The sequence below is a fragment of the Taeniopygia guttata genome, chromosome 2 (genome assembly GCF_048771995.1).
Source record: "Taeniopygia guttata chromosome 2, bTaeGut7.mat, whole genome shotgun sequence".
In the NCBI taxonomy this organism is placed as follows: Eukaryota; Metazoa; Chordata; class Aves; order Passeriformes; family Estrildidae; genus Taeniopygia; species Taeniopygia guttata.
The window spans coordinates 2717866-2745710 of record NC_133026.1 but is presented as its reverse complement, the minus strand read 5'-3'; the positions used below and the strand labels follow the sequence as shown (position 1 = coordinate 2745710).

Below are 27845 nucleotides of genomic sequence, written 5' to 3'. Positions count from 1 at the left end.
CTTCCATTCAAATAAAATCTGGCAAAGAGCCTCAAACCCTTGGATAAGCAGCAATTCCCCACCTAAACCCAAGGTATAAATGATTTTACATGATAATGGTTGAACTGGGGGCTGTTTCTGCAAGAAGGAGCAGATACAGCTTAGAAATAGAGAAAAATATGTGCAGAAGCAGCATAGAAAAGCCTGTTTTCAAAAAAATTGATAAAACAAGGAATTTATTCCTGATTATCTTAATCCTCCTGTGTTCAGGAGAGCAGGATTTTGCATGTTCCTGCCAAATACACAGAACACAGTGGAAAATTGTAGATGCTGTTCCCCATTTTTCTTCCTAACTGGAAGAACTTGAGTTTGTATCCTCCCCAAAATCTCTCCTACAGTTGTGGCAAAAGGAATATTGATAAAAAAACTGTTGGAAAGAAAGTGACTCAAACCAGCTTCAGAGGGAAAGGGCAGAAAGCTGCTGCCCATGCAAATCCAGAAGGGAGGGTTGTGTGTTTGTTTGGAGAATTAAGTGGAGGAACATGGAGCAGCTGAATGCAGGCTGTGTTTGTGTGGCTGCAGCAGGAATTGCTATCAGACATCACACTCATAATAACAACAGCAAATCCATCCCAAGAGAGGCAGAACAGCCTTGGGGATTTGATACAAAGCTTTTGTAAATAAATAAGAAAACATCCACTTTTGACAAGGGCAGATAGTGACAGGACGAGTGGGAATGGCTTTAAACTGTGAGAGACTTAGATTAGATTCAGGAAGAATTTATTATTCAGAGGGTGCTGAGGCCCTGGCACAGGTGCCCAGAAAAGCTGTGGCTGCCCCTGGATCCCTGGAAGTGCCCAAGGCCAGGTTGGATGGGGCTTGGAGCAGCCTGGGACAGTGGAATGTGTCCCTGCCAGGGCAGAAGGGCTGGAATTGGATGGTTTTTAAGGTCCCTTCCAACCCAAACCATTCCATGATTAAATGATCCACTGACTTCCATCAGCCTCTGGATCAATCCTCAAAAGAGAACATTAAAGGGGTGATGGAGTTTTGTCAAACTTTGGTTATCTTGTCCTGGCTCTTTGCCCTAAGCTTCCTCCATAGTCAATGGAAAAAGAAAGCACAGCTGTTCAGCAGAGGATAATTGCCTGTTTGATAAATCATCTTTCTCCAAGACTGTACAGAAAGCCTGAGCCTGGGATGATGTTCATTAGTGTCTAATTTTGTCAGATTACTCAGAGCTGCATATCAGACCAGGCATTTTCTCCTGTAGCTGCTCACTTTTTGGTTGTAGCTTCCACGCAGCCTTCTTTGATTCACACTTTCTTTGATTCTTTGATTCACACAAAGCCTTGATATGAATATATCAAAATTCCAGGTTGATTTAACCAGCACAACCCCTAATGTTTAGCTGGCTAAATGATAGCTGCATGAATCCCATTCCTAACTCTAAACTGGGGAGTTAAATCAGGCTGTTTCTGCCAAACAATAAAATATCCAGCTGGTGAAGAGATCATACAAACCAAAATGTTCCTTGCAAAGCATAGGGACAGCACTTTACCTTCAGTCTTGCACTGGACAGTGTAGTGGACAGGGGTGTTGGTTTCCACAGGTTTCCAAACCACCTGCACTCCATCCTTGTAGACCTCCACGATGTCAGGGGGTGGAGGGCTGGGAGGAACCTCTGTGGAGAGGAGGCACAAACACCATGAGTGTTAACAGCAGCACTATTAACTGATAAATTCCTTGTTTTACACTGATAAATTCCTTGTTTTATCCAAAACTCTACACCCAGCATGCCTCAGCTGCAGATATTATTTATATATATTTAAAAAACATACATATGGTTTTTATGTATACATATATACACACACATCTAGTGGAACAGCAATCCCTAATTTAAACTCACAACTAAGATTTTGTCTTGGTGGGGCTCTTAATCCAGGAGAAAAAATAAAGAGTGAAGAAGACGGAATGAACCCTGAACAGTCTGTGGGCCACAGCAAGAGAGAGATCTTCCTCTGCACCTATGTGCAGAAATCTCACCTCAAAGGAATTGCTAGGTTATATTTCTGGGGACAAAATTACTTAAATACCTGTTTCTGTAGCTACTCCTCTCACCTGCTTTTCTTATGACGCAAGAGGTGGATGCTGAGCCCAGAGAATTTGTGGCCACACAGGTGTAGATACCAAAATCCTCAGCATTAACAGAGAGAATCGTTAACAGCTGGAAGTGTTTGAGCGTGGATGAGATGAGGACCCGGCTGCTGCTCTGGACAGGAATCCCATCTGCAAAGCAGGAGATGGGAGAGATAAGCACCTTGAAAATTATTTCCAAGGTGTTTAAAGCAGGACAGGCCTGCAGGGAGTCTCTGGAGGGATGGCAGTGTCACCTCTGAACCAGCTGATGTGCAGGGAGGACTGAGCTGCCGTCCGGCACGAGAGCGTCACGCACTGTCCTGCGGCCGCAGCCTGGTCCACGAGCTCCTCAGTGAACGATGGGGCTGCAGAGAGGAGGGAAAGTGGGGGTTCAGAATGGCCTGGAGAGCTTTGCCTGGAAAACAAATCCTTGCAGGACATCAAAAAGCATTTTTAATGGGGTCAAGAACCCTTCTGGTTCATGGTGTCCCATTCCTTTGACCACCATTTGGAGAATTCCCCGGATAGAGCACACAGGTGAAGGAATGCTGTTCACCCATGGGTGTAGTGTGACAGATCAGATGGATCTTGGAAAATCCATGGGGAATATCTGCATTGCCCCGCTCTGGTACAGCTCAGAGTGGAGACAGACCCTGCCACAGCAAGGGTTTTCCTCAGGCCGGACCTAAATGTGGGGGCAAAACTGAATTATGGAATTTCGAGGATGAGGGGATCAAATAGGACAAGAGGAAATGGCCTCCAGTTGCCCCATGGGAGATTTAGTTTGGATATTAGGGAAGATATCTCCATTCAAGGAACGGAGAAGGATGCCCAGGGAGTCACCATCCCTGGAGAGATTTACCAGATGTGTGGCACTTGGGGACATGGTTTACTGGTGGCTTTGGCAGTGCTGGGTTAAAGGTTGGACTCAGTAAACTTAGAGGTCTTTGCCAACTAAATGATTCTGCGATCAAGACAACACAAGAAGAGAGAAGAAGACATGAAAGATGGATATTGAAGAAGAAAAAAAACTGAAGAGCATAAAATCTGCTCCTGTCTCCATGGGAAAGGGGGAACTCATGTTTTCTTTTATGTTTCTCCAGGGGTTTCTCTACAGTGGCCAGGGGCTGCCAGCCTCCCACAGCTGCCCTTCCCAGTGTTTGTCTGGGCTCTGCTGAATGCTGGGACAGTAACGTGACCTCAGAAAACGCTCCTGATAAAGCCAAGGGAAAACTTGCCAGGGAAAAAGCAATTCTTCCCTGAATCAGCCTCTGAGGGTAAAACAAACTAATGACTCCTGGCACAGCAATACCTTTCTCCTTTGGGATGAGGCTTGGTAGCTTGAATGAAGGGAGTGCTGATTTCCTCTTCAGAGACCCTTCAGTCCCTATTAACAGCTCCTTTTCTGCTGCCTCACTTCCCAGCTCACCAAACTCTGTTGTGAGAAAGGATGAGAAGTCATTCAAGGCCATCCTTCCCCTCTTAGCATCTATTTGCTGTGACAGTTCTGCTTTCACACATAAATAGTCACAGGTTCCCTTATTAACCAGAGTTTGATTAACAGGGAAGTCTGACAGCTGCTGCAAACAGAACAGTGTCCTGGAAGAACAGGGAATATCCAGGGATGGCAGAGAAGAAAGGACAGATCCCCATGTCCTGTAACCAGGGTGACTTCAGCTGGTCCCAGTCACTTTAACCTGAGAGATTTACCACGGTCAGATGACAACTGTGGCAAGGAAAGCTTCACCCAGCAAGGAAAGCTTCACCCAGCAAGGAAAGCATCACCCAGCAAGGAAAGCTTCACCCAGCAAGGAAAGCTTCACCCAGCAAGGAAAGCATCACCCAGCAAGGAAAGCATCACCCAGCATCACCAGCTTCTGTGCAACCTCAAACAGGGAACTGGAGCCCCTTCCATCAGTGGGTCAACCCAGCTGACTCTGCACTGAAGCCACCCAGTAACAGAGACCTGATGGTGGAGACTACTGATTTCAGAGCCTGCCATGGCCAGATTTGCAATTCCAGTCTAACCACAGCTTCAAACATGCTGGGGAAAAAAGGGAAGCTGTAGCAGAGCCCACTTATGGCAGCAAATCTGTGAAGGAACAGAGGGAAATAATTACCTTCCTCTGGCTCAGGAGATGTCTTTCCTTTTAGGATTCTTGAAATATGGGCAACAGAAGCTTTTACTTTCTTCTTCAGACTCTGCTCCACCGACTGCTCCGCTGAATGAGACCTTGCATACGGCTTGAAGAGTCCAGGCTTGGTGTGGAAGGAGCTTTTCTGCTTCCCACTGGAGTCCTTTTGGGAGCTATACATTTCTTTATGGCTCTCTGCACCTTTCCCCATGGCTAATAAGTTAGCTACCTTTGAATCCTCGGATATTTCCAAACGGTTCTTCCTGTTCTTGTCTTCCTGTTCCCTGATGCACAGTCTTTTCTCCTTATGGAGATGTCCTGCAGGAGGAGACCTTGCCCTTTCACCAAGGAACATAAACCGTCTAGGAACTGGTTTGGGTGAAGGCTTCTTATAGCTGAGAAACTCAAATGGAAAATAGACAATGTCATACAAATCTGAGAAATTCAAATAGGCAGGCTCCACTTCCGAGATGTCAAATTTCTGGGGGCCGCTGCCAAGGCTGGGTGTTTCATCTGACAGGTCCTTGATTTTCACCAAAGAAACTTCTGGGTGTTTGCCAGTGTCCTTGATCACTGGCACGGGGATGGGTCTTCTTGCAGTGTCCAAGCTCTCTGTGGAGGAAATGCTCTCTGGGCTGGAAGGGGAGGTCTCAAACGCCAAGTCCTCCAGCTGCTCACATTCATGAGGAATTGTCTGTGCTCCCGGCTCTTCCAGGACTTCTGGCTCCTCACTCACAGCAAGGTAGGGTTCTGCAAGGTCATCCTGCTCAGCGACTTCCCCTCTTCCACCCTGTTGGACAGAAGGGAAGGAGGTGTCCACGTGTGCTTGGCTGCCTTTGTAGAACATCTCTCTGTGAGGAGAAATGTGCTTCCTGCTTCCCTTCTCTCCAGAAACTGACTCTGCCCAAACATTCATCTCCTCAGAGAGGGAGACCATCTCATCCACTAAGCCCTCCAGCACAGCAGACTCCTCATCGCTGTAAAAAGAAGATCTGTGGTGTGACAGCTCCTGACCGTGATCCCTGCGGAGCAGTGGGACAGCTTTTCCAGCATCACATCTTCCACTTTCTAAGGCAATGCCTCCCCCCTCACCATAAACCTCTGGATATTCCTCATATTCCAGTTCACAGGCTGAAGCTGGAGCAACTTCTGGTTGTGAAGCAGTCAATGCACTTGAGCTGCCTCTCTCCAGACCACCCGAAATCCCAGCCCTGTGCTGCTCAAGCACTCCATCTCCAGCCTTGGGGAAAAGAGCAGCCACAGCTTGTCCAGCTGCTTGGCTTCCACTTGCTGTCACAGCAGATCTCATCTCCTTGTGAAATGACACCTCTGGATGTTGATTTTCACACTCCCTGACCTGAGGGAGGACAGTGCTGTGGGAGGATGCAGCTCTGGCCGGGTGTCTGCTCTCCAGAGCAGCAGGCTCTGAGCCATGGCCTTCAGGAACCTTCTGGGGCTCAGCTCCTTCACGGCCCAAACTGGAAACAACTCCTGTGACAGCTGAGCTTTTACCCCTCAGAGCAGCAAGTTTCTCCTTGCTGAGAGCCTGCTGTGCTCCAGGGGAGACCAGAGCTGGCACTGATCCTGGTGGTGGGATTCTGGGGACAGCGAGCTGCTCGCCCTTCAGGACAGCTGGAGCTGTGTCTGAGTGAGCAGGAGCCTTCTTGTGTGCTCGGCTTTCATCACTGTGGGTTGATGGTGGAGTGATTCCTCTAACAGCTGCTTCTGCATCTTCCAGGACAGCAGATCTCACATCTTTATGGGTCTTCAGCTTCTGAGGAACACCTTCAGCACCTGTGAGGGTACCTGGCTGTTTGCCCAGCATGACAGTAGCTGTTGGAACACTTTTCCCAGGAATTTCCTCACTTTTGTCTTTACATACTGGAAGTGAATCAGTTTCTGTTTGTTCTGTTGGAACAGCAGCGCTCTCATGCTCCATGAGTTCAGATTCAGCAGTGCCACGGGCAGAACTCTTTTCATCTGAATGTTTCTGCCTTTTGTCTTTCCAAGGTGGGGCTGGGGCTGCCCTTTTGATAAGCAAGCTTCCACCTGTTAGATCTGGGTGGGTGTTGGTGGGAGCAGACTCCTGGGGCAGACACACGCCTCCCTTACTCGGAGGAGATGACTTTGGGGTGCTCTCTGACTGCGTGAGGGTTGAAATGGACTCTTTGCCCTCCTGAAAAGCAGAGTCAGAGGTATGGCCAGAGGCAGATTTACCCTCCATGCTCTCATATTTTGGAGCTGATGGTGCTGTTACATCTGAGCACTGGGCAGCTGGAATGGGGCTTTTGCCTTCCAAACATTCAACGTCCTCCTCAATCTCAGTGGCTTTTGACTTCTTCAGTAAATGCTTCCTATTCTCACTCCTCTGAGGTGACACTGGAAATCCCTCTACCTGTTGTATAAGGGCAGGTGGGCACCCATTCCCCTCACAGTGTGTGGAGGGAGAGGGTTTCTCTCCTGGGCAGTCCTTGGTGGCTCTCCTGGTGTCCCCTCGCTCTGCTGTGCCCGCAGAACATCCCTTGCCAGGCCCTGCGGAAACATCGCAGTGATCACTGCCTTCAGGGCAGCTTTCCTGGGACAATACATCACAGTCCTCCTCCAAAATATCTTGTTCCATCAAGGATCTGGAGGCTCTCAGCCTGTAGTCATCCAGGGAGCGGCTGCGGCTGGCCCCAGCAATGGCAGGGTGTGGCGGCTTCCTGGCGGTGTCGAACGACGCCGATTTGGTCAAGGATCCCAGCAGGCTTTCTTTGCGATCGTCTCCTCCTCCTTCTTCTTCTTCTTCCAGTTCAAACTGCTCCAGGAGGGGTTCACGGAGGCCACTGAGGGGCACCTTTGAATACCCAGCCTTCCGGAAAGTCCTTCTGGCTCTGTCCAGGTGCCTCCGGAGCTCCCTGCCTGGAGACGAGGGCGGCCTCGCAGGCAGCTCAGTGGCTTGGCTGTAGAAGGTGCTTTTGATGACACTCTGCCTGGGAACACAGGCAGATGGCTTTTCTGTCCCTTCCCCTGCCTCTTCACCTCTGTCCTTTTCAGATGAAGGCGTGTCTGGTTTTTCTTTCTGTTGCACAAGTGATGTGCTTAACGTGGAAGCCATCAGGGATGAAGGCTCAGCAGCAGCACCACTTTTTTGGGATGGCTCTCCCCGAAGGCTGGGAAGGAGCCTCTCCTCTTTCTCCTGTAAGATACTCGCCATGAGCTCTTTGCTTTCTGTGGGTGATTTGTCCCCCACCTCAGCCTTCATAGAAGCATATTTTCTCCTCATGGGTTTTACTGGAGGGATGGAGCTTTTGGAGCGCTCCCGTTCACTTGCACGTTTCAGAGGCTCGGGAGGGCTCGGGGCATCAAATACAGGCAAGTGCAGTTCAGGTGTGGAGCCAAAGTGCCTCTTTTTGGGGAAATTGGAGTTCTCGTTGTCTGAAGAAGAGCCACTGGTGCTGGATGAAGTGCTTTCCTCAATGAGGTGCCGGGAGATGGCCAGGGAGCTGTTGTCGTGGGTCCTTTCGAGGATTTCTGGGATGGACCTCATCACCAGGATGGATTTGTAGCACATCAGGGAGCGCTGAGGAGGAAAACACGACACAGCACAAGGAGATGGGAACATGGTCAGAGTATGGAATCCAAAATGAAATCCTGCACCTCACCCATGAGTCTGATTAGACACTGCCACCCTCTGCACGTGTCACCAATCCAGGCCTCGTTTTCTCTCCAAATCTTCCTCTTCCCTCATTCACTGACATGAAATTAAATTGACTTCAGGGACCACACTTGCTTTAGTGACTGGGAGAAAACAGGACTTTTTTTGAGATTTCCAAAGTCAATCTGGCCACTCAAAGCAGCTGGAAAGGAGTTTTTGATGAAAAATATCAGAGGAGAGACTTACTGGAGTAAATGGATTTATACCCTTTGACTGCAATACAACCTACCGTGATTTAGGCCAGCAGAAGACCTACCAAGTGTAGGAGATGGGATTCCTCTGCTCTAAATTCTGCCATGTGGGGCATCTCAGTTGAAGCTGAGCCTCTGCTTCAAGCCAGCAGAGAGAAACTGGTATGTTCAGAAGGCAATCAATCCAATTATTTGAGAGAGCTTTGGGAAAAGAGGCATTTTCTTGGCACCTGTCTGTAATTCAGCTCTGCTTTCAAAGGCAGCTGAGGGCACCTAACTTAGACACAGCCTTGTGTCTTACAGGCACCTGCATGGGTTCCAGGCAGTGAAAGCCTAGATAATTAATTCCTGACACATCCATCTCTCCTGGGCTTTTTCCCAACTCCCAACCATGCTCAGATCTCTGCTGTGCTTGCTGTCCTGGCCCAAAAGATTTTCAAAGATTCAGATATTAAATAATGAGTTGCAATATTAAATTATTCAGCAATTAAAAATTGATGTAAGTAAACAGAATCAACACAGATTAGGGGCAACTCACCTGCCACTTGCTCCGAGCCACAATGAATTTGAGCTGTTTGGTATTAATGAAATGAGCTGCTTCAAGAGGGACATTGTGCTGCCAGGTGGAATGAGAAGAAAACCATTGGTTAAAAAATCCTGTTTTCATTTCCTGAGGCATTTCTGTGGGGTTTGGTTTTTTGGTTTTTTTTTGTTTTTTTTTAATTCTCTCTTTACACAATTGTTTAATTTAGGAAAGTTACAGCAGGTCAAATACTGTAGTCCTTTCATAGTTAAATTGCAGACAAAATCAGCTTTTCAGTGATTAAATCAAGACCTGTTCAATACCTGTCAATACCTTTTTGCTGTTGGCAATTTTTGACTCTTTTCCTTAGTGATTTAAGGCTTTGGAATATAAACTTTGGTCTGCAAGGCCAGTTTCCTTTCTGTACTGACATGATAGAACAAGAGGGAATGGTCTCAGGTTGCACCAGGGAGGTTTAGACTGGATATTAGGGAAAATTGACTAATAAAGGACCAGGACAAACTTACCATGAACCATTTGTGGGAAAGACAGTCCAAAGCACTTGGCCTGGATCTGGTAAGAGAACAGATTGACATTTTAGTAGGAAATCACCTCCAACAGCAAGGACTGATCTTCCTGAAGGTGCTGCTGCATGCAGACACCCATGTACACTCAGGGCTGCGTGCTTGGGATGCTGATTTGGAGCAGAGAAGCAAAAAAGACACAGCAGCTTCCAACCCAAGGTTTCCTTCCCCTGAGGGGAAAACATCCTCCTTTTTCAGTCTGACCCTCCCCACAGATGCTCAGGAAGAGCTCCTGGAACTCTGCAGGGTCTCAAGGGTATCCAGAGCAGCTCTGAGAGTGACTTTGCCTTTTTAGGTGGCCAGAGTGAAAATAGCTTTGGCAGCGAAAGAGTGGGAATGAAATTAAAATCAAATGTCTGTAAATATGCCTTCAAGCCAACTTTTGTACTTGAAATTGCTTAATGAATGTGGTCAATGTTATTTAATTCTCTCCATACCAGTCCGTGCTCTTCCCACTCGTTTGTGTCATTCCAGAAACTCCTCAGCCTGGAGGAGGCAGGGAGCAAGGACATCACCACACCACAGAGAGGCCAATTTGGCAAATATCCGAGCTGTGGGTTGGGTAATGGTGAATAATACGGAAGAATTAGGGGAAAATGCAGCACATCTCACTCAAATTTCTGCTTTTCAAAGCAAATGATGAGCTGGGATGTGCCTGCTGAGACACCAAGAGCTCTGCACAGAGGGAGGCACAGGAGGGCACTCACTTGGGGTGCTGCTGCAGGATCCCTTTCATGAAGTCCTTTGCATCTTCACTCAAGTGAACAACATCAGGAATGGTCCATGAAATTTCCCCGTTCTGGATATTTAGGAGAGTTTGCCTGTCGTTCTCCCCAGCAAATGGAGACTTGCACGTGAGGCTTATTTATTGAACACCATAAAATGAAAGGAGACAGGTTTTAGATTTTCTGTTCAAATGATAGAAGCACAAATGCTCACATGGGGGTTTTAAATACTTGAGGGGCTCCGTGCCTGGGACTTGCAAAGTTCGTGAGGAGCAGCCAAGAAATGATGAAACCACAAAATAAATTGTCCTTATTATGAAAGAATTGACTGCCTCACTTGAAAGTACTGGAGGACTCTGATGGACAAAGGGATATTGAGGGAGTGTTTCCAAGATTTATTTACCTTAAATATGTGATGACTCCGACAGCCCTGAGGAGAGAGGGAATACAAATGTCATTTTTTGTCACTATTCTTCCATCCTTCTCAAGCCCCTCTTCCTGCCACTAGACGCCCTGAAGTAGCAAGATCACCTTCTCCTCATCTTTTAAGAATAATAAATCCCAAAGATAGTTTTCCCATTAATTTTCCCCCTTCAATATTTTTTAAAATTGTTCTCAAGCAATCCTTCATTTTAAAAGTACAGATAGAGGAAAAGACTCAAAATACTTTTTTTTTTTCTTTTAATTTTTTTGCCTTTTCTAGAAAGCCCTTTAGGATCATTCCCTCTAGTTGCTGCCTGGAAAAGAGATCATCTCCTCCAAGATGCTCCTTTGCATTAATTAGCAGTCAGAGTTCAATTATGGCTGAAAAAAATTAGACAGAAGGAGCTTTAAAGAGCCTTGATGGTTTTTGGATTGTCAGCATTCGCTTTTGGTTTCCTGTGTTATCATCACTGCTCCATTTACTAATTAACAGCTAATGGAAATTCAGGCCATTGAAGGCCTGGAAAAGCTTTTTTGGGAAAATGAGAGATTACCAGATATCAGTTGCTTTTGACACTGGTGACTGGGAAACAATTTCTGGGGCGACAAACTCTGGAGAGCCGTATTTGCTGTACTGAGGCTGCACGGGTGTGATCCGCTGGGCAAATCCAAAGTCACAGATCTTCAGGTCTTCCCTCTCAGGATAAACCATGAGGATATTCAGTGGCTGTTGAATGAAAAAATAAAATAAATAAATGGGGGAATTTTTCTTGAGAGCAGGGAGTATTTTCAGTTGTAGGAATAATTCAGAGAACACCCAATAACTCACCAACACGAGGCTGGGAAAAACCAGACTGGTCATTGCTCATTACCTTGATGTCCAAATGCAGGATGTTGTTGTCATGAAGATATTTGATTCCTTCCAAAATTTGCTTGATGTACAGTTTGACCTGAGAATTGAGTCCATTATTAAACAATTAATAAATAAGCAATTATAAAACAGGGAAAGTAAATAGAAGAGTCCCTGATGTCACCAAGATTTGATCTCAAAGGTCCCTCCTAATCCAAATCATTCTATGATATTTCCCTCTGAGAATTTATTAAAAAAAATTATTTTACCAATAAATATTGGACATCTGGCTACTAGATGGGAGATGTGAAACATTTTGAACTTTTAGCACCAAGGATGTAAAAAACATCCCTTAGAAACCATAATTTCAGCTTTTCTTTTAAAGACAGAAAGGGAGTAGACAGAATATACTTGCAAGGGGATAAAGTGGTATTAAATAAGTGGAGATAGGAGCTCCAGATGACAGATAGCAAAGAAATTATGGCAAGAGAGCAAATATAATATCTTTTTTTTCGGCTGAATGCAATCCTGGTGGTCAAAATCCCTGGCTGTTTGTAATTATTTCCCAAAGAAACTCAACTAGCAGTGAAAGTTGTTAGGAGAACATTGTAAAGGCTGATTCTGCTCTGATAGATTAACACTGGTTCAAAGACATTTCTCATATTCCAAAAGGAAAATGCAGAAAGAACCAGCTCTGGGCTTTCAAATGAGAAATTACCTCAGCTTCAGTGACCACACTCTTCTTGAACAAACGGTCCAGGAGCTCTTCATTGGAGCATCTGACAGTGGCATTAAGGGACAACAGAACCACATGGAAAAGCTTATTTGGACTCTGGCACCTCTTCCACCCAGCCAACAGCAGAATTCAGGAGTGATCTCAGGCAATGGGAGTGTCATGAAAATCTCAGCTGCAGCAGAGACTGGGCTGGTCTAAACCTGGTATCACTTCTGCTAAAATCTGCCTGCTGATTTTGGGGTTTCTGTTCTGCATTTCCCTCATGCTCACCTGGACTTCATCTCACAGAAACAGAGCTCAGAACTTCCAGATGTGTCAGGAAATAGATTTGGTGCTTAACAACTCATTCACACCTGTATATACAAGTCTAATTTTTCTCACCCAGCAGAAGCTGAGGGCTGCGGTGGAGCTCTCACAGAGCTGTGTGTTCTGCAGTGCAGGGAAGAATTGTGTGTGTCCTTTTCTCTCAGGAAAAAAAAAAACCAAAAAAATTATTAATTACTTAGATATTTAATAAATTAGCTCCACCCAATATTTCCCAGCCTCTTCAGACAACTGCACACAAAAGGATACAACTCCAGAATCAAAATCAGCGTTTTTCGTGTTTCAAACTCATCCAGGAGCCTGGTAATTCTGTCGTGGGACAGAGAGGCAAGAATATCCCTCTCCTGATGAGCTCGAGACTTGGTTTTGCTCCGCAGAGGGATGAATTTGGCAGCACAGGACACCCTGTTCCCTTTGTGCACCACCCGTTTCACAAAGCTGAAGCAGCCCCTGTGCAGGAATTGAAGCACAAGCCCTGATCAGACTTGGGCAGAGATTTTCCCCCACCCTGGGCTTTGCCAGCTCCCTGCTGCTCGGTGCTTCAGTTCTCCAGCATGGGAGGTTAATTTCTCTGTGTGTGAGGTGCTGTTGCCCTCTCCTGGCTGTCTCCAAAGGGAAGCAATGTGTTCCAATGAAGGGAAAAACTTGCAATTGATGCAGGCTCATGCTGGTGCTCCTGCATCCCTTGGACAGACCCGATGTGATGGGATTGGGATGCTCCCATTGCCAAGAAGCCACATCCAGGCACTGATCCGTGAGCCTTTGGATGCTTTTTATGGTTGGAGCTGCCCCAGCACACCTTGGAGTGACCTCCCGACCTCCCACTTCTGCCTTTACTTGCACCTTTTCAGACTTTCCAGGACCAACCTCTGCCTCAGCAGCTCAGATGGGCAATGAGATATTCCCTGGCAGTGATGCTGTAGGGTCGGAAAATTCATTTACCTTCCAATCTCCTGCTTAACCTCATAATGGGAGTGGAGCTTTCTCCTGGTGGCCACTTTCTTTCCTTCTTGGTCTCTCTTAGCTTTGGAAATGAAGAAAAACAGAAGGGCAAATATTTAGACAATGCCTTGCTAATAGTGTGAAAAGTTATTACAGGACAATTTAAGGCAGGAAAAATTAGAGGGGTCTTCTAAACTTCTAAGGAGAATTAAGTAGAGTTGTTTGATAATAAGAATGTGTCAAAATGAACTTTGGGGTTGCCCAGAGAAGTGGCTGCCCCATCCCTGGAAGGGTTCAGGGCTAGGTTGGATGGGGTTTGGAGGAATCTGGGATAGTAGAAGGTATCCCTGCCCAGGGCAGGGAGTTGGAATTAGAGGATCTTTAAGGTTCTTTCCAACTCAAACCATTCTGGGGTTCTGTGATTTGATTTTGTCCTGGATCCTGCCATACTGGCCATATATAAATGTCACACAGGAATACAGAACAGGTTCCATACAGGTACCAGAACATGTCTGCAACAAATTACACATTGCTATGGCAGTGGAGGCAGCTGAGGGGGTGGCGTTGCCCTCACAGGTGAGAGGGTGGCATTACCTTCACGTACGACGAGCTCTGCTTTGCACAAAACCTCCCCTCCTGCATTTTTGGCAATGCAGGTATAAACACCACCATCTTCCAAGGCAGCATTGTCCACGACCAAGAAATATGTTGTTCCTTCCTTCCCCTGATGCACCCTGTCGCTGTCTGTCAGCAGTGAAGTGCCCTGAAGGAAGGAAATGACATTTTGGCACTGGAAAAGCCAAGATGGAAACATGTTTCTGCTCTTCTGATGCCTCAGGTTTCAGCTTTTATATTTTTCACATTCTGTGCTGCTTTAGTGTGTGGGTCTGAGCTTCATATCAGGGGATGCTGAGCTCTCTGCACAGAGCAGGGAGACAAAACAATTCCTGCTCCAGCTGGGCACCAAGGACAAATGATCCAAATCTCAGCCCAAGAGCACAAACAACGTGGGCTGGAGAGAGAAAAACAAGCAGGATGGGACTGCCTGTGCTAAAGCTGGAATGGGACAATGAACTCCAAGGTGCCAATGGAGCAGAACTGATCCCAGGGAGAGCCCCCGGGAGCGCTCGTGCATTTTGGGGCCATTTTGGTTCATCTTGGGTGCAGCCCTGGCTGGGCTCTGGTGCTGCCCAAGGTGGATCCATGGAGGAGATCCTTTAATAAATCCCTGCTTTATTCTTTAGCTCTGTCCAGTCTCTGTTCTAGGGCAGCCTTCACAAGGCATCATTTCAAGAGGCAAATGTGGGAGCAGAGCTACGACACAGATTATTTATGTGAGCAAACCTCACAGAGAAAATGCTGCCCAGGAGAGTAGTGGAGTCACCATCCCTGGAAGTGTTCCAGAAACAACTGGATGTGGGTCTGGTTGACAAGGTGGTGGTCTGTCAGAGGCTGGACTCTGATTTTGGAGGTCTTTCCAACCTTAATGGTTCTGTGATTCTATTTTTTTAAATAAATTCTATGAAGAAAGGGGCAGGATGGAGTGTGTGTGACACAGAACAGATTGTGAGCATTTGCAAAAGGTCCCTATGACAGTAAAATGCAAAATAAAAATACATAATACAATATGTACATATATGCATATAATATCACAAATATGAAGTGATGCAATCTTGTTTTCCCACATAGATCTCTGTTTCTGAGGTTTTCCTTATGAAACTATAACAAAAATTTAAGTTAGAATAAATCACTCCACAGCAGCACCTGCTCAGCACTTGGTGGGAGCTAAAAGGTACCAGATACTAGAAATTATTAGGGAAGAAATGAAGGATAAGACACAAAGCATCATTTGATAAATGCTTGGTTTGCCCATGGCATGGTACTATTTGGTGCATCATCATCAGTGTCCTCTGTAAGAGATTCCCAATGAGAACTGACAGCAGACTGGGGCTCTTCAGCCTGGAAGGGAGGCTCTAGCAAGATATGACAACAATATTCTAAGGAATAATAAATAATTTCTCTCCCTTCCATGGAATAGCCATTGTCCTTAGTCACATTGATTTTACTAAGTAGTTGCAGGAAAGAAACAGAGCCTGGAAGTCACACTTGGGAAAATTCAGAACTGGGAGTCACAATTGGGAAAAACCACTCAATCCTCAGTCCCATTCCTGCCCTCAGACTGCAGCACACATCTCAGTGGCACTCAGGAAGAAACAATTTCTCTTCCTGCTCTTTTTGGTCCCCAAAAGCATCTTGGCTGCCCTCTCTGCAGGGTGACACGGTGTGGATGTACAGGTGGTGGTTCAGTGGGAACAGCTGGTTCCACAAACTCTGCAGGCACGATCCAGAGTCTGTGTGCGAGGTGAGGGAGGAAAGAGCAGACAAAATTCCCCGTGGAATTCTGCACTACAGTCCCTCCTATGGTCCTCACTCTCAGCCAGAGAAGAGTCTGCACTCACCTTGAACCACAGAACTGTGGGCTGAGGGGTTCCTTCAATGACTGCCTGGAATTTGGCACGTTCCCCAGAGTTCACCTGCACATCCTCTATTGTCACTTGCATGTAGGGAGGACCTGGTGAGAAAAGACCATTTGCGGCATGGAAATGGAACTGCAATTTCTTTCCCAGCGTGCTGACAGAGTTGGAGTTACTCAATGGGATTTATAGGACAGGTCATATTGGATGTAACAATAGTTTAAAGTCAAATCAAGAGGTACAACAGCAATATATTTGGGTTCTTCATGCTGACATTACTTTTAGGCTTCTTATCTTCACACTTAGGCTTCTTACTCCTCACACTTCTTATCTTCTTACTTCACACTTACCTATTACTTTTTGTTTAATAAACAGTTACCACTCAAAAATTTGGAATATTAAACCAGTCAGGAGTTATAACCAAATGAGAAGACAGTGAAAATCAAGGGATTGGGAAAGGGAAACAGGGTTTGGTCTTACTTGTTGGAGTCTTCTCCTCAGTCTTATAGACCCGAGTTCTTTCTGTGGTCTCGATATAAACTTCACTGCGCACGTCCCAGACCACGTCTCCTTCTCTCCTGTACCAGCCTCCTGCCCCTGCATCTGGGGATGTTCTTTCAAGAAACCCAAGAGAAAAGATCATGCCACTGCCACATACAAGAAGTGCAGGATTACACCCTGCCATTGATCTGTTTAACCAGCAGACAAAGGATTACTTGCCTAAAATTAATACAGGAATAATTTTGGTTTGGGGGGGATTAATTTCTCTCTGCCTTTTTTTTTGAAAAAGCATTATCACCAGGATTCTGAAAATAATGACAAACCTACAAGAAACTGTTTGGTCCACCACAGAGGACTTGCTTTTCTTGCACCAAAGTCAGAAATCCACATGGCTATCCTGGGTGTATGGAGGTGGGTATTTACCTGTCGATGGGAACAGTGCGTTCCCGAGCGCTTTCCCCTCCAGCAGCCTCCTCTTCCCGGGAAGGAGCAGGGCTGGGCTTTGGCACCCCTGGCTCTTCTGCTGGAACCTGCCTCTGTGCTTTGGCTGGCAGCAGAAATTGGGCAAGTTAGACACGCCACCCCACAAGACCACACCCCAAACACAGAGCCAACATTTGGTGCCAGAGCTGAGCCCACCTGAGCTCAGCTGGGTGCAGACACTGAAGGTTAGAGGAGAATTTGGCATTTTTGCAAAGAGCACACAAAGCAAAGGGGTTGGACAGCACCAGAGGGGCGGCGCTTGGCTGACTGGGCTAAACTGACTGTTCTGTAAGGAAATACACGCAGACAAAGGTGGGAAAGGCAGTTGGTAGGGATAGAGAAATGCAGGTCAGCTGGAAGGATAGTGTGGGTTCACACACCCTTTATAGGAGATAATTTAATTGTGTTTGAGTTCTGGCTCATTATTGTAAATGCAGGTGAACCCAGTGGGAAGAAATGATGTCTGACTCCAGTTCAGAAGGCTGAATGATTTCTTCATTATAACTGTACTATAATACATTAATATACTATTTAAAGGAGATACTAAAGTGACATGCTTACTTTTCTAACTACCATATCTAACTAACCCCCAACTCGTGACCCTCTCATGAGAGTCCAGCCCCAGGTGGGTTGGATTGGCCACCAGGCTCAAACAATCCTCACCAGAATCCAACCAAGCAATCACCCCAGGTAAACAATTCTCACAACACATTCCACATGGGAAAAACAAGGAGCAGAAATAGAAATTGTTTTCTCTTTCTTTCCTCTGTGCTCCTCTATGAAAAAATCCTGAGAGAGAGAAGAATGTTCCTGCCACAGGCTCATGGCTGTGAGAAAGTCATGGAATCACAGAAGGGTTGAAATGGAATCACAATCCAGGTTGAAAAAGACCCTTAAAAACAAGTCCAGCCATCAACCCAGCACTGCCAAGTGCACTCCTGAAATGCATTCCAGGGAATAACCCGGTGTTAGCTTTGTCCATATGAATTCTTCCATTCAGCTTTGCATTAGAACAGTTTCTGACTCACTGCTGTGATCACAGACAGCATCAGGGACATGAGTGAGCTCACATCCATGTCAGCTGATGGTCAAAGCATGTCCTGCCTGAGCATATGGTTGATATGGAGGTAATATGGACTCTCACAGAGGACCTGGTGATGTTTTAGCATCAGCATTGCTGCACCTCCACTGGAAAATATCCCTGTACAGCTCTGATTTACACCAGAACAAGGTTTGGCATCTGGGGCTTGATGAAACAAACAAACAAACAAAAAAAATGGTGCAGCTTGTGGCTGTTTCAGTTATTTTTCTTCTTTTATTATTAATTATTTTATCAGCTATAAATTCAAAACCTCGTTTGATCTCACATTCCAAAAGTACTTGATTGTCTTTTTATATTGACCATTGGCATTACACTGTAGGATCAATGTATCATCTCCTTTTCATTTAAGGAGAAAAGGTTAAATGCAGAGAAGTCTTCTACCCAGCAGGTAGGAATATTTTAGGGAGCACTCTAGGGGATCTTTGGTGCTGGCTGGTTTTGGAAAAGAGCAGCTGTTTCTAGAAATCACATAAAACAGCTCCATTGGGGTGGAAAACCTGGTTATTCAAGGAATTACTGGATCAGAGCTCCCAGACTGTGGGATTGTTCTTTCCTATCACCAGCACTACTGAAATATTTACCTCCTTTTATACTTAAGTCATGTGATCATAGAGAGAAGTGTCAAGTCTCCATCTGATTGAAATAATTCCCATAACGTGTTTAGTTTTTCACAGGTGAAAGACCTGCCAAACCACCTCATTCATTATTGTATTTGCTCTTTAGTTGTGACTGAGGAAATAATCTGCTAGGTGACAGATCATTGAGTCATCTTACTCCACCAGAGGATTATTTCCAAAGATGATTTGTGACTAGAAAGGAAAAAAGGTTTTAAAGCCCTGACATTTCTTTATGCTGTTATTGTGGGTCTGATTCCATGAACAATTTTTATTCTTGCTAAGTAAGAATAATTATTTTTTAAGGAACTATCTGGAGTTTGAGGGCTGAGGGTTACTTGGCATTGTCCTTTGAGTTAACAGTGGTGGAGAATGGTTATTCTGACTTGACACAGAGACACCTTAGACAAGTTGCTATGGCAGAAGCAGAGGAAGAGTGGAAGGGTTGTCACTCATACATGATTTTTTAAAAACAACAGAAAGACAAAGGAATTGTTCTCCTGGCAAGACACAGCCACATACACGGTTGGTTTTAGTCACACAGAAGCTGCAAGGGCTCTGTCCAGGGTCAGTGAAATGCACATGAACTTGAGGCACCCAACCCTCTGGAAGTCTCTGACAGTTGGTCCAGGATATTAAAGACATTTCCAGCTTGTTTACAGCAAACAATAAAATAAAAGCAATCACCCTTACCAAATCAAAACCCAAATGACTTCTCTGAATGTAAAGGAGGGATCTCACCCCACCTTCTCCCCCAAAAGTACTTGAAGCAAGACCAGGGGAAAAGCCCAAAGGTGGAAAAAAATCCCCTATTCCTTAATTTTGGACAGGTGGTGAACCAAACTCTATTTCAGACATGGCTTTCAAGCACCTCCTGCTTCCAGAAAGATCTGCCCCATACTTAGATCCAACCTAACCCCAACCCACCCTCCACATTTCTTCGGGTCTGAATGCCCTCTCTTAATCTTCATCTGCTCAAAACACCATGGCACAGAAAAATGAGGTTTAAAACACCATTACTGGCGTGCTCAACATTTCCTGTCTCTCAACTCCCGGGGGGCATCTCCCAGCTTCCAGCCAAACCTACCATGGCCTCCGGCAGTCTGGGTTTGGGTGCTGGCTTCATGAACAACCACAGAGGGTGCTGCCCCTGAGGGCTCTGAAGGAGCAGAGCCAAGGCCAAGATCTGCTTGCATGCCCGGGGGAAGAGTCACCAGCAGTGAGGCCGAGTCCATGAGCTTCTTCAGGGCTGTCCTGATCTCCTTATCAGCGCGCTGCAGCGAGGCCTGCACGGACGTCTCCGTCTCTGACTGGGGGGAAGTCATTCCTACAGACAAGAGCAACAACTTTTCTCTCTTCAGGGCAAAAAAACCCAAAAAAACCCAGTAGCACCATCCAACCCATGGAAATATCTGCAACCATATCGTTTTCCCCTCCTAGAGAAGAAAGTTGATGGAGAAATGCTTATTCCAGCAAGAGGGATGTAGCTGGGAGTTAAAGTAAGAAATTCAGCACAAAATGCTTTGGAAAGTTGTATCTCAGCAGGCTGGGGACACTGTGCCACCTATGTGAATACTTGGTCTGTTCCCAGGCAGTGGAACAAAGGATCCACCTCCCAGCTCAACCTGACATTGGTCGGTCTGTCAAAAATACCTTTATGTATCAGAGAATCACAGAATATCCTCAATGGGAAGGGATCCACAAGGATCAACCAGTCCAGCTCCTGGCCCTGCAGAGTCACCCCAACAATCCCACCCTGTTCCTGGGAGTGTTATCCAAACTCTCCTGGAGCTCTGGCAGCTTTGAGGCTGTGCCCATTCCCTGGGGAGCCTGTGCAGTGCCCAGCACCCACTGGGGGAAGAACCAACCACTGGGTAAGAGCAATGAAATGAACCCACTGCACTGATACAGACCCCACGTGAAGGAAGATGTTATCTCACGGGGAAGGAAAAGGAGTGAGCAGGAATCAGCTGTCAGTGACTCTGGAGAAGGGCAAGGGAATGAAGGGAGAGCTGTTCTTTTTCACCAAAGTCTGGCAGAAAAGCTGCTCCTTGCTCTAGGGTGATGTGTTTGTCCTGCTTCACAATATTGAAATATTTCTGATGGGTTTGGATGCAGAAGGCTGGGATGGGATCACAGACTGCAGGAGCTCATCTCACCCAATGTCCTTCCTGATAAACCTCCCACAAATCCTGAAAAAGCTTAACAAAGTGATGGATGTACTAGGGAAGCCCCCATGTAATCATGAAGACAGAGAAAATGCAGGTCAGGTTAAGACAGTGATCATGTTCGTGATGCAGCTGCTCACCAATCAAGAGAGAAAAGTCAAATCATCACATGGTTTGAGAAAAAAAATAAGAGCATTTGGAAAAAACAGGTCTGACTTGTTTAATGTCATTGACATTAATGAGTATGTCCCATAGGGGTTTTGATTCTGCTCCTTTCCTGGCCTCAAGAAAGTCAATTCCCATGGTAGACCTGAGAAAATAAAGTTGAAGGCGATGTGTGGATGAAGACCTCTCACTTGATTTTTGTTTTCAATAATCATGATGGTGACAAAATATTTACTTCCTGAATCTATTGATGGAAAAAAGCAAGATTTGCTCACATGATGTCCCAAACTGCCCATCATTGTTCATCAGCACTGGGCTGGCTGGAAGATATTAAATATTTTCCTAGAGAAATACCTGGATTCTCTGGTGCTCCTGCTGTGATTTCTGCCAACTGGTGCTGTCCTGTGAACTGGGCAGCTGCCAATGAGTGAAATGATTGGAAAGGCATGAAACATTCAATTAGGAAATATGTCCACAGGGGTATAGATATAGATCTAGAGGTTATATATAATCACTGGTCTCTCCCATGCTTTATCACCACCACTTTCCTCCCTGCCTCAGGGACATTACACCACTTCCTTCTGTTGGACACTGATTCAGGCTGAGGAACTTTTATATCCCCCAAGATATAGAGACCTAACAAACACCACAGTGATGACACCCTGTGATGGACAACCTCTTTCCCAGCTCTAAAATCTCAGCCTTGAGCCTTTCCACCCCACAACTTCAGCCTATCCCCAGGAACTCAAGACTGACACATATTTTGAAGCTCCAGTTCAGTCTTAGAGAAGGACCCAAGAGGATGTGAATCATCCAAGATTCCTGAGCTGAAAATATCCCTAAAATCAGGTTTTTTTCGCTTCAACACTCCTGAAACTGTCCATAAAAAAGGAGCCAGAGCCCAACTGCATTAATATTCTTGGACTGCAACCCAGCTCCTGCTGAAGTCAGCAGGAAAAGAGGATGAGCTGATGGAATATCAAGTGCTGTAACAAAGAACACAGAAACCCAACGAGCCCAGTGACAGCTGATGCAAGACATTTATTGATTTAAACTCAGCATCTAACAGCATATCTTGCACTTGACTTTTTTTTTGTGTGTGGATTTTTTTTTTTTTATTTTTTGTATCTCAAGCAAACTGAAGTTTCCACTTTATTAATACCCATTTACCTCCAGGAATTTTAATAAAAGGTTCATTGTATTAAAATCTTTCATACAGCTGTATCTTTTCATCTACAGGAAATAAATCCCCACACATCTCATTAGTTATCTACACAGTTTAATCACTTACAAGCATAATTTTTAACCTCTAGGAAAATATTTTGAAAGTATATGCAATGAACTTTTCATAAACCTTTCACTTTTTGAACAGAGCCCTGCATAGGATTAAAAAAATTCCCTTCAATTGATACTCTTTTGCTTAAATTTCAAAAGAAAATGTAAACAGATGTTAATTGCTTTGAGCTAATGAATCAAAGTATAATTATTTCTTCTATGACCATCTGAAGTGCAGCCTTAGAGCTTCTTTAGAAAAGTCTGAGTGTCAACCACACCAGGAGGAAACCTCCATGTTCCTTTACACATCCTCATTATCTTTTGTTTGGATATTACATTTTTTGAAGATAATCACAGGACAAAATATTGTCTCAGCAGCATCTTTGTAAATCTGAATAAAATCCACTTCCTTCTGTGGAATTATTCAAGATTGATACTGGAATAACTGTGATCAGAATCAGGCTCAAAATAAAATAAATATTTTTAGCTTTGAAAGCATTTCCCTGTTATGTGTCTGTTAGTTTCCAATGTACAGTGCAATATATGAAAAAAGCACTAATATATATATCCATCATATTGCTTCATTATAAAACAAACAGTATAAACCAAGGAGATGTCATAAAAAATGGGATAGTACCATAAAGGAAGCTTGATTTCCCTCACCACTGGAAAAGCATCCTCTATCATGAAGGTAGTGCACATGACATCCTGAGTGGATGTTGAAAGTGAAAGGCTGTGAAATCAATATGTTCATTTTAGTCAGCACGAGGTGCAGCTGCAGAAGGAAAAAACCAGACCTTTTCTACAAGCACCTTTTGTGAATTCATTCCCTGTTGGCAGGAATATTGCCCCAAGCTCCCAGAAGAAGCTCCTCAATATCACCTGGCTGGGAAACCCTGAGCCAACATCAACCATTCCTTCCCAAGGCAGAAACTCCCTCCACCCTCTCTCCTCACACTGCTTAGAAATTCAGCTGTGCCTGAGCACTTCTAGTTTCCCTAACCCACAAATGAAACCACAAATGAACATTTCTACAGAGCTCAGCTGGGACAGGGTGTGGGAACTCTTCACCTCACATCTCTGTCAGCAGAGAGGGCCAGTGCAGGGTCCTGCTGAGGTCAATGAGCTTCATCTAACTCCAGCTGGCACCAAGATTTGGGCCTGGGAGCTCATCTCTTTTCAGAACAGCTTGTTGGAGGTCTGGGCTACATCCATTTTTGGTGAAGCCAACAGGGATGGGCTGTGCTCAGTGCACCTCAGCCTCCCCCTCGTGCAGCATTCCTGCTGCAAAGCTCCAGAGGAACTCCATGATCAGTCCCTCTCCGAGGCATCTCGACCTTCCTGGTTACAGTAATATGATGCAGGTGCAACTGGCAGCCCAATACATTTGGAACAGATCTATGTTTCAACTGAATATTTATGGTAAAGCTCCTTTTTTTTCTCTCTCTGTTTTTTTTTTTTTTTTTAATCTGTCTTGGTGCTCCTGCTACTTTGCCATAGCTCAGTGGTAAATTCCTCTTATCACATATAAGGGACATCATGGTTCAATCTGTTAGCAGGAATGTTTCACCACTGGCACATTCAGGAGAACAAATAATTGTCCAGTCATATTTATTGGCAAAGACTACATTTGTGGTCCTTTGCAGACCACATTTGTGGTTCTTTGTACTTGTTAATGTTTGATTGCAGATGCAGAAATTATTTTGTGTGGCACTTTAATCTTTCAGTTAACTGAATTATATTTCAAAAGATATGGTTTATAAATCCACCACACTAGAATGCAGAATAATGAAACCTACATTATCAGACAACTAGGGAGTGGATTTGAAACTATCAGTCATTTAGAAAAGATAGTCTTTTTTCACTTAAAGCAGCAGAGAACAACAAAACCCTTGCTTCCTCACGACAGTGGGACTCTCTCCACTGACTAGAGTCAAACTAGGATTTCAACCAAAAAAATGCCTGAGCAGCCCTTTGAATCCCTGCTATATGTCATATTTACTATATATCTCATTATATGGCAGAAGGTTAAAAAGATGCAACCAGACTGTGTAAGGTTTGAAATGTTGAAAGGTTTATGAAGAAATTTTGGTAGAGCTAATTGGTGTCACAAGTGTAGAGCAGAGTCAAAGCAGAGTGAAGCTTCATGACCTTTGGGCCCACACAGTAACAGGAGACACCTCCTGTCCTGGGCTACTGAAGGATGCTGAAAAGCTGAGATACTTTCACCTCCTTGCCACACCAAAAACTGGCACATGAAAAAATTAAGTTCATGGACAAAAAAATACACTTCTTCATCTATATTTCTGTCATTGGTAGAAGAATCAGGCTTTTCCTAAACCTCCCATCACTGCTCCACTATGGAATGATACATGTTCACCTAGATCAAAGCTTTAAAGTTACAAACTGCTCTGACAGAGTGTTCCCTTTAAGACTGGAAAAGCTTGACACATCATATTTAAATGCATTTTCCTCTAAGGTATTCCTTTGCACTTGTTACCTCGTAATCTTTGCCACCAATTCCCCTCGCCTACAACAATCCTGAATTTTTTTTTATTTTTTTTTTTACATAAAGCTGCGTTCTTTGGTGTTAAAAATCATGCTTGAGTCCGCTCAGCTCTGGGAGAGGTCTTCTGTGCTGATGTGCAAGGTGACAGGCTCGCCAACAGTCCCGTAGCTGAGCGTTCTCGTGGAAACTTCAGTTTTAAAGCTGGACTGCCCGTTGTCTGCCGAGCGCTGGACCTCGGTGCAGAACGAGGGCTTCACGGTGAAGGAGGGGCCGGGAGGAGCCACGCGGGCGTCGCCCACGCGGAAGGAGATGTTGGAGGGGCCCGCAGACTGCACGCCGGCCACCCGAGAGGCTGACACGAACACGGCCCCGGGGACGTGCTCCTCGTACTGGCTGAAGAACCTCTGCCTGGGCTCGGCCACCACGGGCCTGACCAGGTTCAGCAGCACCGGCTTCCCGATGGTCGGCTCGTTGATCTCCGTCTGCAGCACGGAGATCTCGCAGGGCTTCTCCGCCGTGGGCTTCTGATCCTCACACCTGTAGGTCTCGCCTTCTTGAGGGACATAATCCTCCAGGTCCTCCAGAGTTAAGAGTTTGCCGTTGTGGGTTAAAATCTTGCGGTCCCGGGTGCTGATGTCGTCAGTGTGTAGCTCCTCTGGCTCATCCACTATGATGTTGTCCTCTTCGGGAAGGATGTCCTGTATCACTTCAGGTACCTCCTCTGCCACAGGCCAAGACACATCCACTTCATCGAGCCCTTCCTGACCCTCTGGACTTGTCGGGGAGAACAGAACTTCGTGTTGGTCTCCAGCAGCTGTCCCAAAACTGAAGAGCAAAGGCTCGCCCCCGCAGGCAAGCAGAGGGGAGGTGGCGCCTGACCCGTTGTCAGCACACGGTTCCTGAGGGCAGCTCTTTCCCTCAGTCCCATAATCCATAAATGAATCACTTCCTAATTGTTCCGACCCGCATGGGGAGTTTCTCTCTTCGCTGCTGACTTGAGGTCCTTCCTGCTCGGTGGTATACACCAGAGGCTGGATGTCCCCTTCAGAGAGACCCTCATTCGGCAGAGATTTTGACTGTTCCACCAATTTATTGTTGGAGTTGTTTGTGTTTGGATCATCGTCTGGAGAGCGTTTTGGCCTTGAGCTGGGAAAAGTGAACGTTAACATCCCTGAGTCATCTTTCTCTTGCTTTGCTGGGGAAGAACCTCTTTTTCTTGTGGGCTTTGGTGATTTTTTCACCTTGAATTCAATTATTTCTTCCACTTCGACCCACTTGGGCTTTTTCTCTTCCACTGTGCTCTCCACAACGACATCTCTCGCTGCTGCTCCTTGCATGTCCTCGTGTTCTGTGACATAAAGCCTGGGAACAGCAGCAGACTTTGGTGCTGCCTCCTGGTCGTGTCTGTGGACAGGCTGCCTGATCTTGGAGACATAAACCGGCTCCAGAACCGGCTCCGCCCGTGGGGAGCGGGAAGGAGAATGACCTGAAGGAGAACGTGCAGGAGAAACCCTTCCCCTTTGTCTTGGGCTCTTCACCACCGTGGTTATGGTCTCCTCTCTGACGGCAGAAAGGGGTGGAATTGGCGGGAAGATGAGACTTTTTGGGGAGCCACACCCCACCAGCACATGCCGCGGTCGGCCAAGGCACCGCCTGGGGTTAGTTTGGGGTGAGCATTCCAGCTTTTGGGGAAGTGGTCATTTTGGGAGGGACACACTCGCAGCACACACCCTCATGCCAGTCTCCACTTCCTGATCCAGGGAAAACCCAATCCTTTGCCCTTTTCTCCAGGGAAAACCCTGGCTCCATGAACCTCCTGGGGTGTGAGCACAGAAGGAGCACGTCCAGCTGAGAGATGCTCTGCTGGGTGCTGCTGTATTTTGTGTGCTTGTGTTGATCACCCACTCTGCTACTTTGGACCCACCCACAATTTTAAACACTCAACAACTTTACCTTTTCCTGAGTATCCTCGGCTAAAATCCTAATTCCATCCACCTCTCAATGGCTAAATGCCCTTCATTGTAGTAGGGTCGGTGTCTTCTTAATAATATTTAATAACTGCAACATCTCTCTCTCTTTTTTTAATTACAGCCTCTTATGAGACCAGAGATCTGCATTTCCACATGCAGAACAGTTACATTGAAAGGGATTAACCCGTAAAATGTGGAGATGACCAGGAAAAGAATGTTAGAACATTTCCTGTGCAAGTCATCTATGCCAAAATGAATTTGTTTTTACTCTTCATCATACCAGTAGTGTAGACACAGCTTGATCCTACTGCCTCCATTAGACACAGGAATAGCAAGCCAAGTTGGGATGCATAATTATAATTTCTCAGAATATTTCTGCTGGCTTTACTTTAGATTTTTTGACTGAAGTTGGGCTCGTGGTAGATGCCTCATCCCTGGAAACATAGCCTGATTAAGGTGGAATTGTCCCTGGGGTTGGGCTAGATTATCTTTAAAAGTCACTTCTAACCCAAGGTCTAAAACCAGGCTCCAGTGCACTTAATTTATATACTTAGCATGCAGTTTTTCCTGCAGGTTTTCCCTGTTTCCTGCCTTTATTTTAGGTAAATACATTTCTGCCAGTGTTTTCCTGGCAAGCACAAGGAAGTCAGCACTCCACATCTGCTCTAGTGGAAATCACAGGAAAACTAATTTTGTTTCTGTGTTGAGAGTCTGTCCCTACCTACAAGGAATGGGGTTAAAAAGAAAGAAATAACTGAACTGAAATTAAGAATAGAGACAGCAGCTTTTTAATTCCTCTCTTCCTCGTCACCATTCTCCAGTCACAGCCGTGTGGAGCTGAAGGTCACCCCCTCTGCTCCTCAGACATCTCTGCTCTGACTTTTGCCCTTGAGAGTGGAGAACCTGTTTATAGCCATCATGGAAGACAAATCCTCTTGGGTTCATTGCAGCCTTTCTCATCTTCTGGTCTTATTTTTGAAAACTTGTACTTCCTTCTCCTCCGGAGATCAGGTTTATTTCCACCATCAGTCTCTCCCTTTGAGGACATGGTGGAGTCCAGGACTGGGTCAGATACAGGGAGATTTATTTCCTTGCAGAGCACCCTCTCTTTTACTGCTCATTTCCACTGCTTTACTCTTTTCTCTAAGTTTTCTGCAGTTTTCCTAGAGACCTTTAAGGTCTGTGCAGAGCCTTCCTGCTGGCCGTGGTGTCTTTCTGAATTACACAGAATTAAATAATTTTAGGTGAAAATGAATGCTTGGGGGCTTGCAGCAGATCATGATCTACGTTGCAAAGTTAAAATAGTTTTTTTGGGGTCTGGGATTTGCATATATGG

General features: G+C 45.6%; 1 protein-coding gene across 1 annotated transcript in view; it reads right to left on the bottom strand.

The window, feature by feature from the left end:
- Positions 1 to 27845, bottom strand: part of OBSCN (obscurin, cytoskeletal calmodulin and titin-interacting RhoGEF) — a 181499-nt gene that overhangs the window by 7219 nt on the left and 146435 nt on the right. The window contains exons 92-110 of the mRNA XM_072925248.1: positions 19510 to 19749; positions 16647 to 16770; positions 16203 to 16336; positions 15708 to 15820; positions 13843 to 14011; positions 13249 to 13330; positions 12556 to 12756; positions 11965 to 12025; positions 11269 to 11346; positions 10951 to 11123; positions 10377 to 10403; positions 9956 to 10108; positions 9192 to 9237; positions 8680 to 8757; positions 4239 to 7815; positions 3431 to 3553; positions 2373 to 2483; positions 2101 to 2268; positions 1541 to 1663 (exon numbers count right to left, since the gene is read on the bottom strand). Coding sequence (XP_072781349.1) covers positions 1541 to 1663; positions 2101 to 2268; positions 2373 to 2483; positions 3431 to 3553; positions 4239 to 7815; positions 8680 to 8757; positions 9192 to 9237; positions 9956 to 10108; positions 10377 to 10403; positions 10951 to 11123; positions 11269 to 11346; positions 11965 to 12025; positions 12556 to 12756; positions 13249 to 13330; positions 13843 to 14011; positions 15708 to 15820; positions 16203 to 16336; positions 16647 to 16770; positions 19510 to 19749 — 5781 coding nt within the window. The remainder of the gene's footprint in view (positions 1 to 1540; positions 1664 to 2100; positions 2269 to 2372; positions 2484 to 3430; positions 3554 to 4238; positions 7816 to 8679; positions 8758 to 9191; positions 9238 to 9955; positions 10109 to 10376; positions 10404 to 10950; positions 11124 to 11268; positions 11347 to 11964; positions 12026 to 12555; positions 12757 to 13248; positions 13331 to 13842; positions 14012 to 15707; positions 15821 to 16202; positions 16337 to 16646; positions 16771 to 19509; positions 19750 to 27845) is intronic.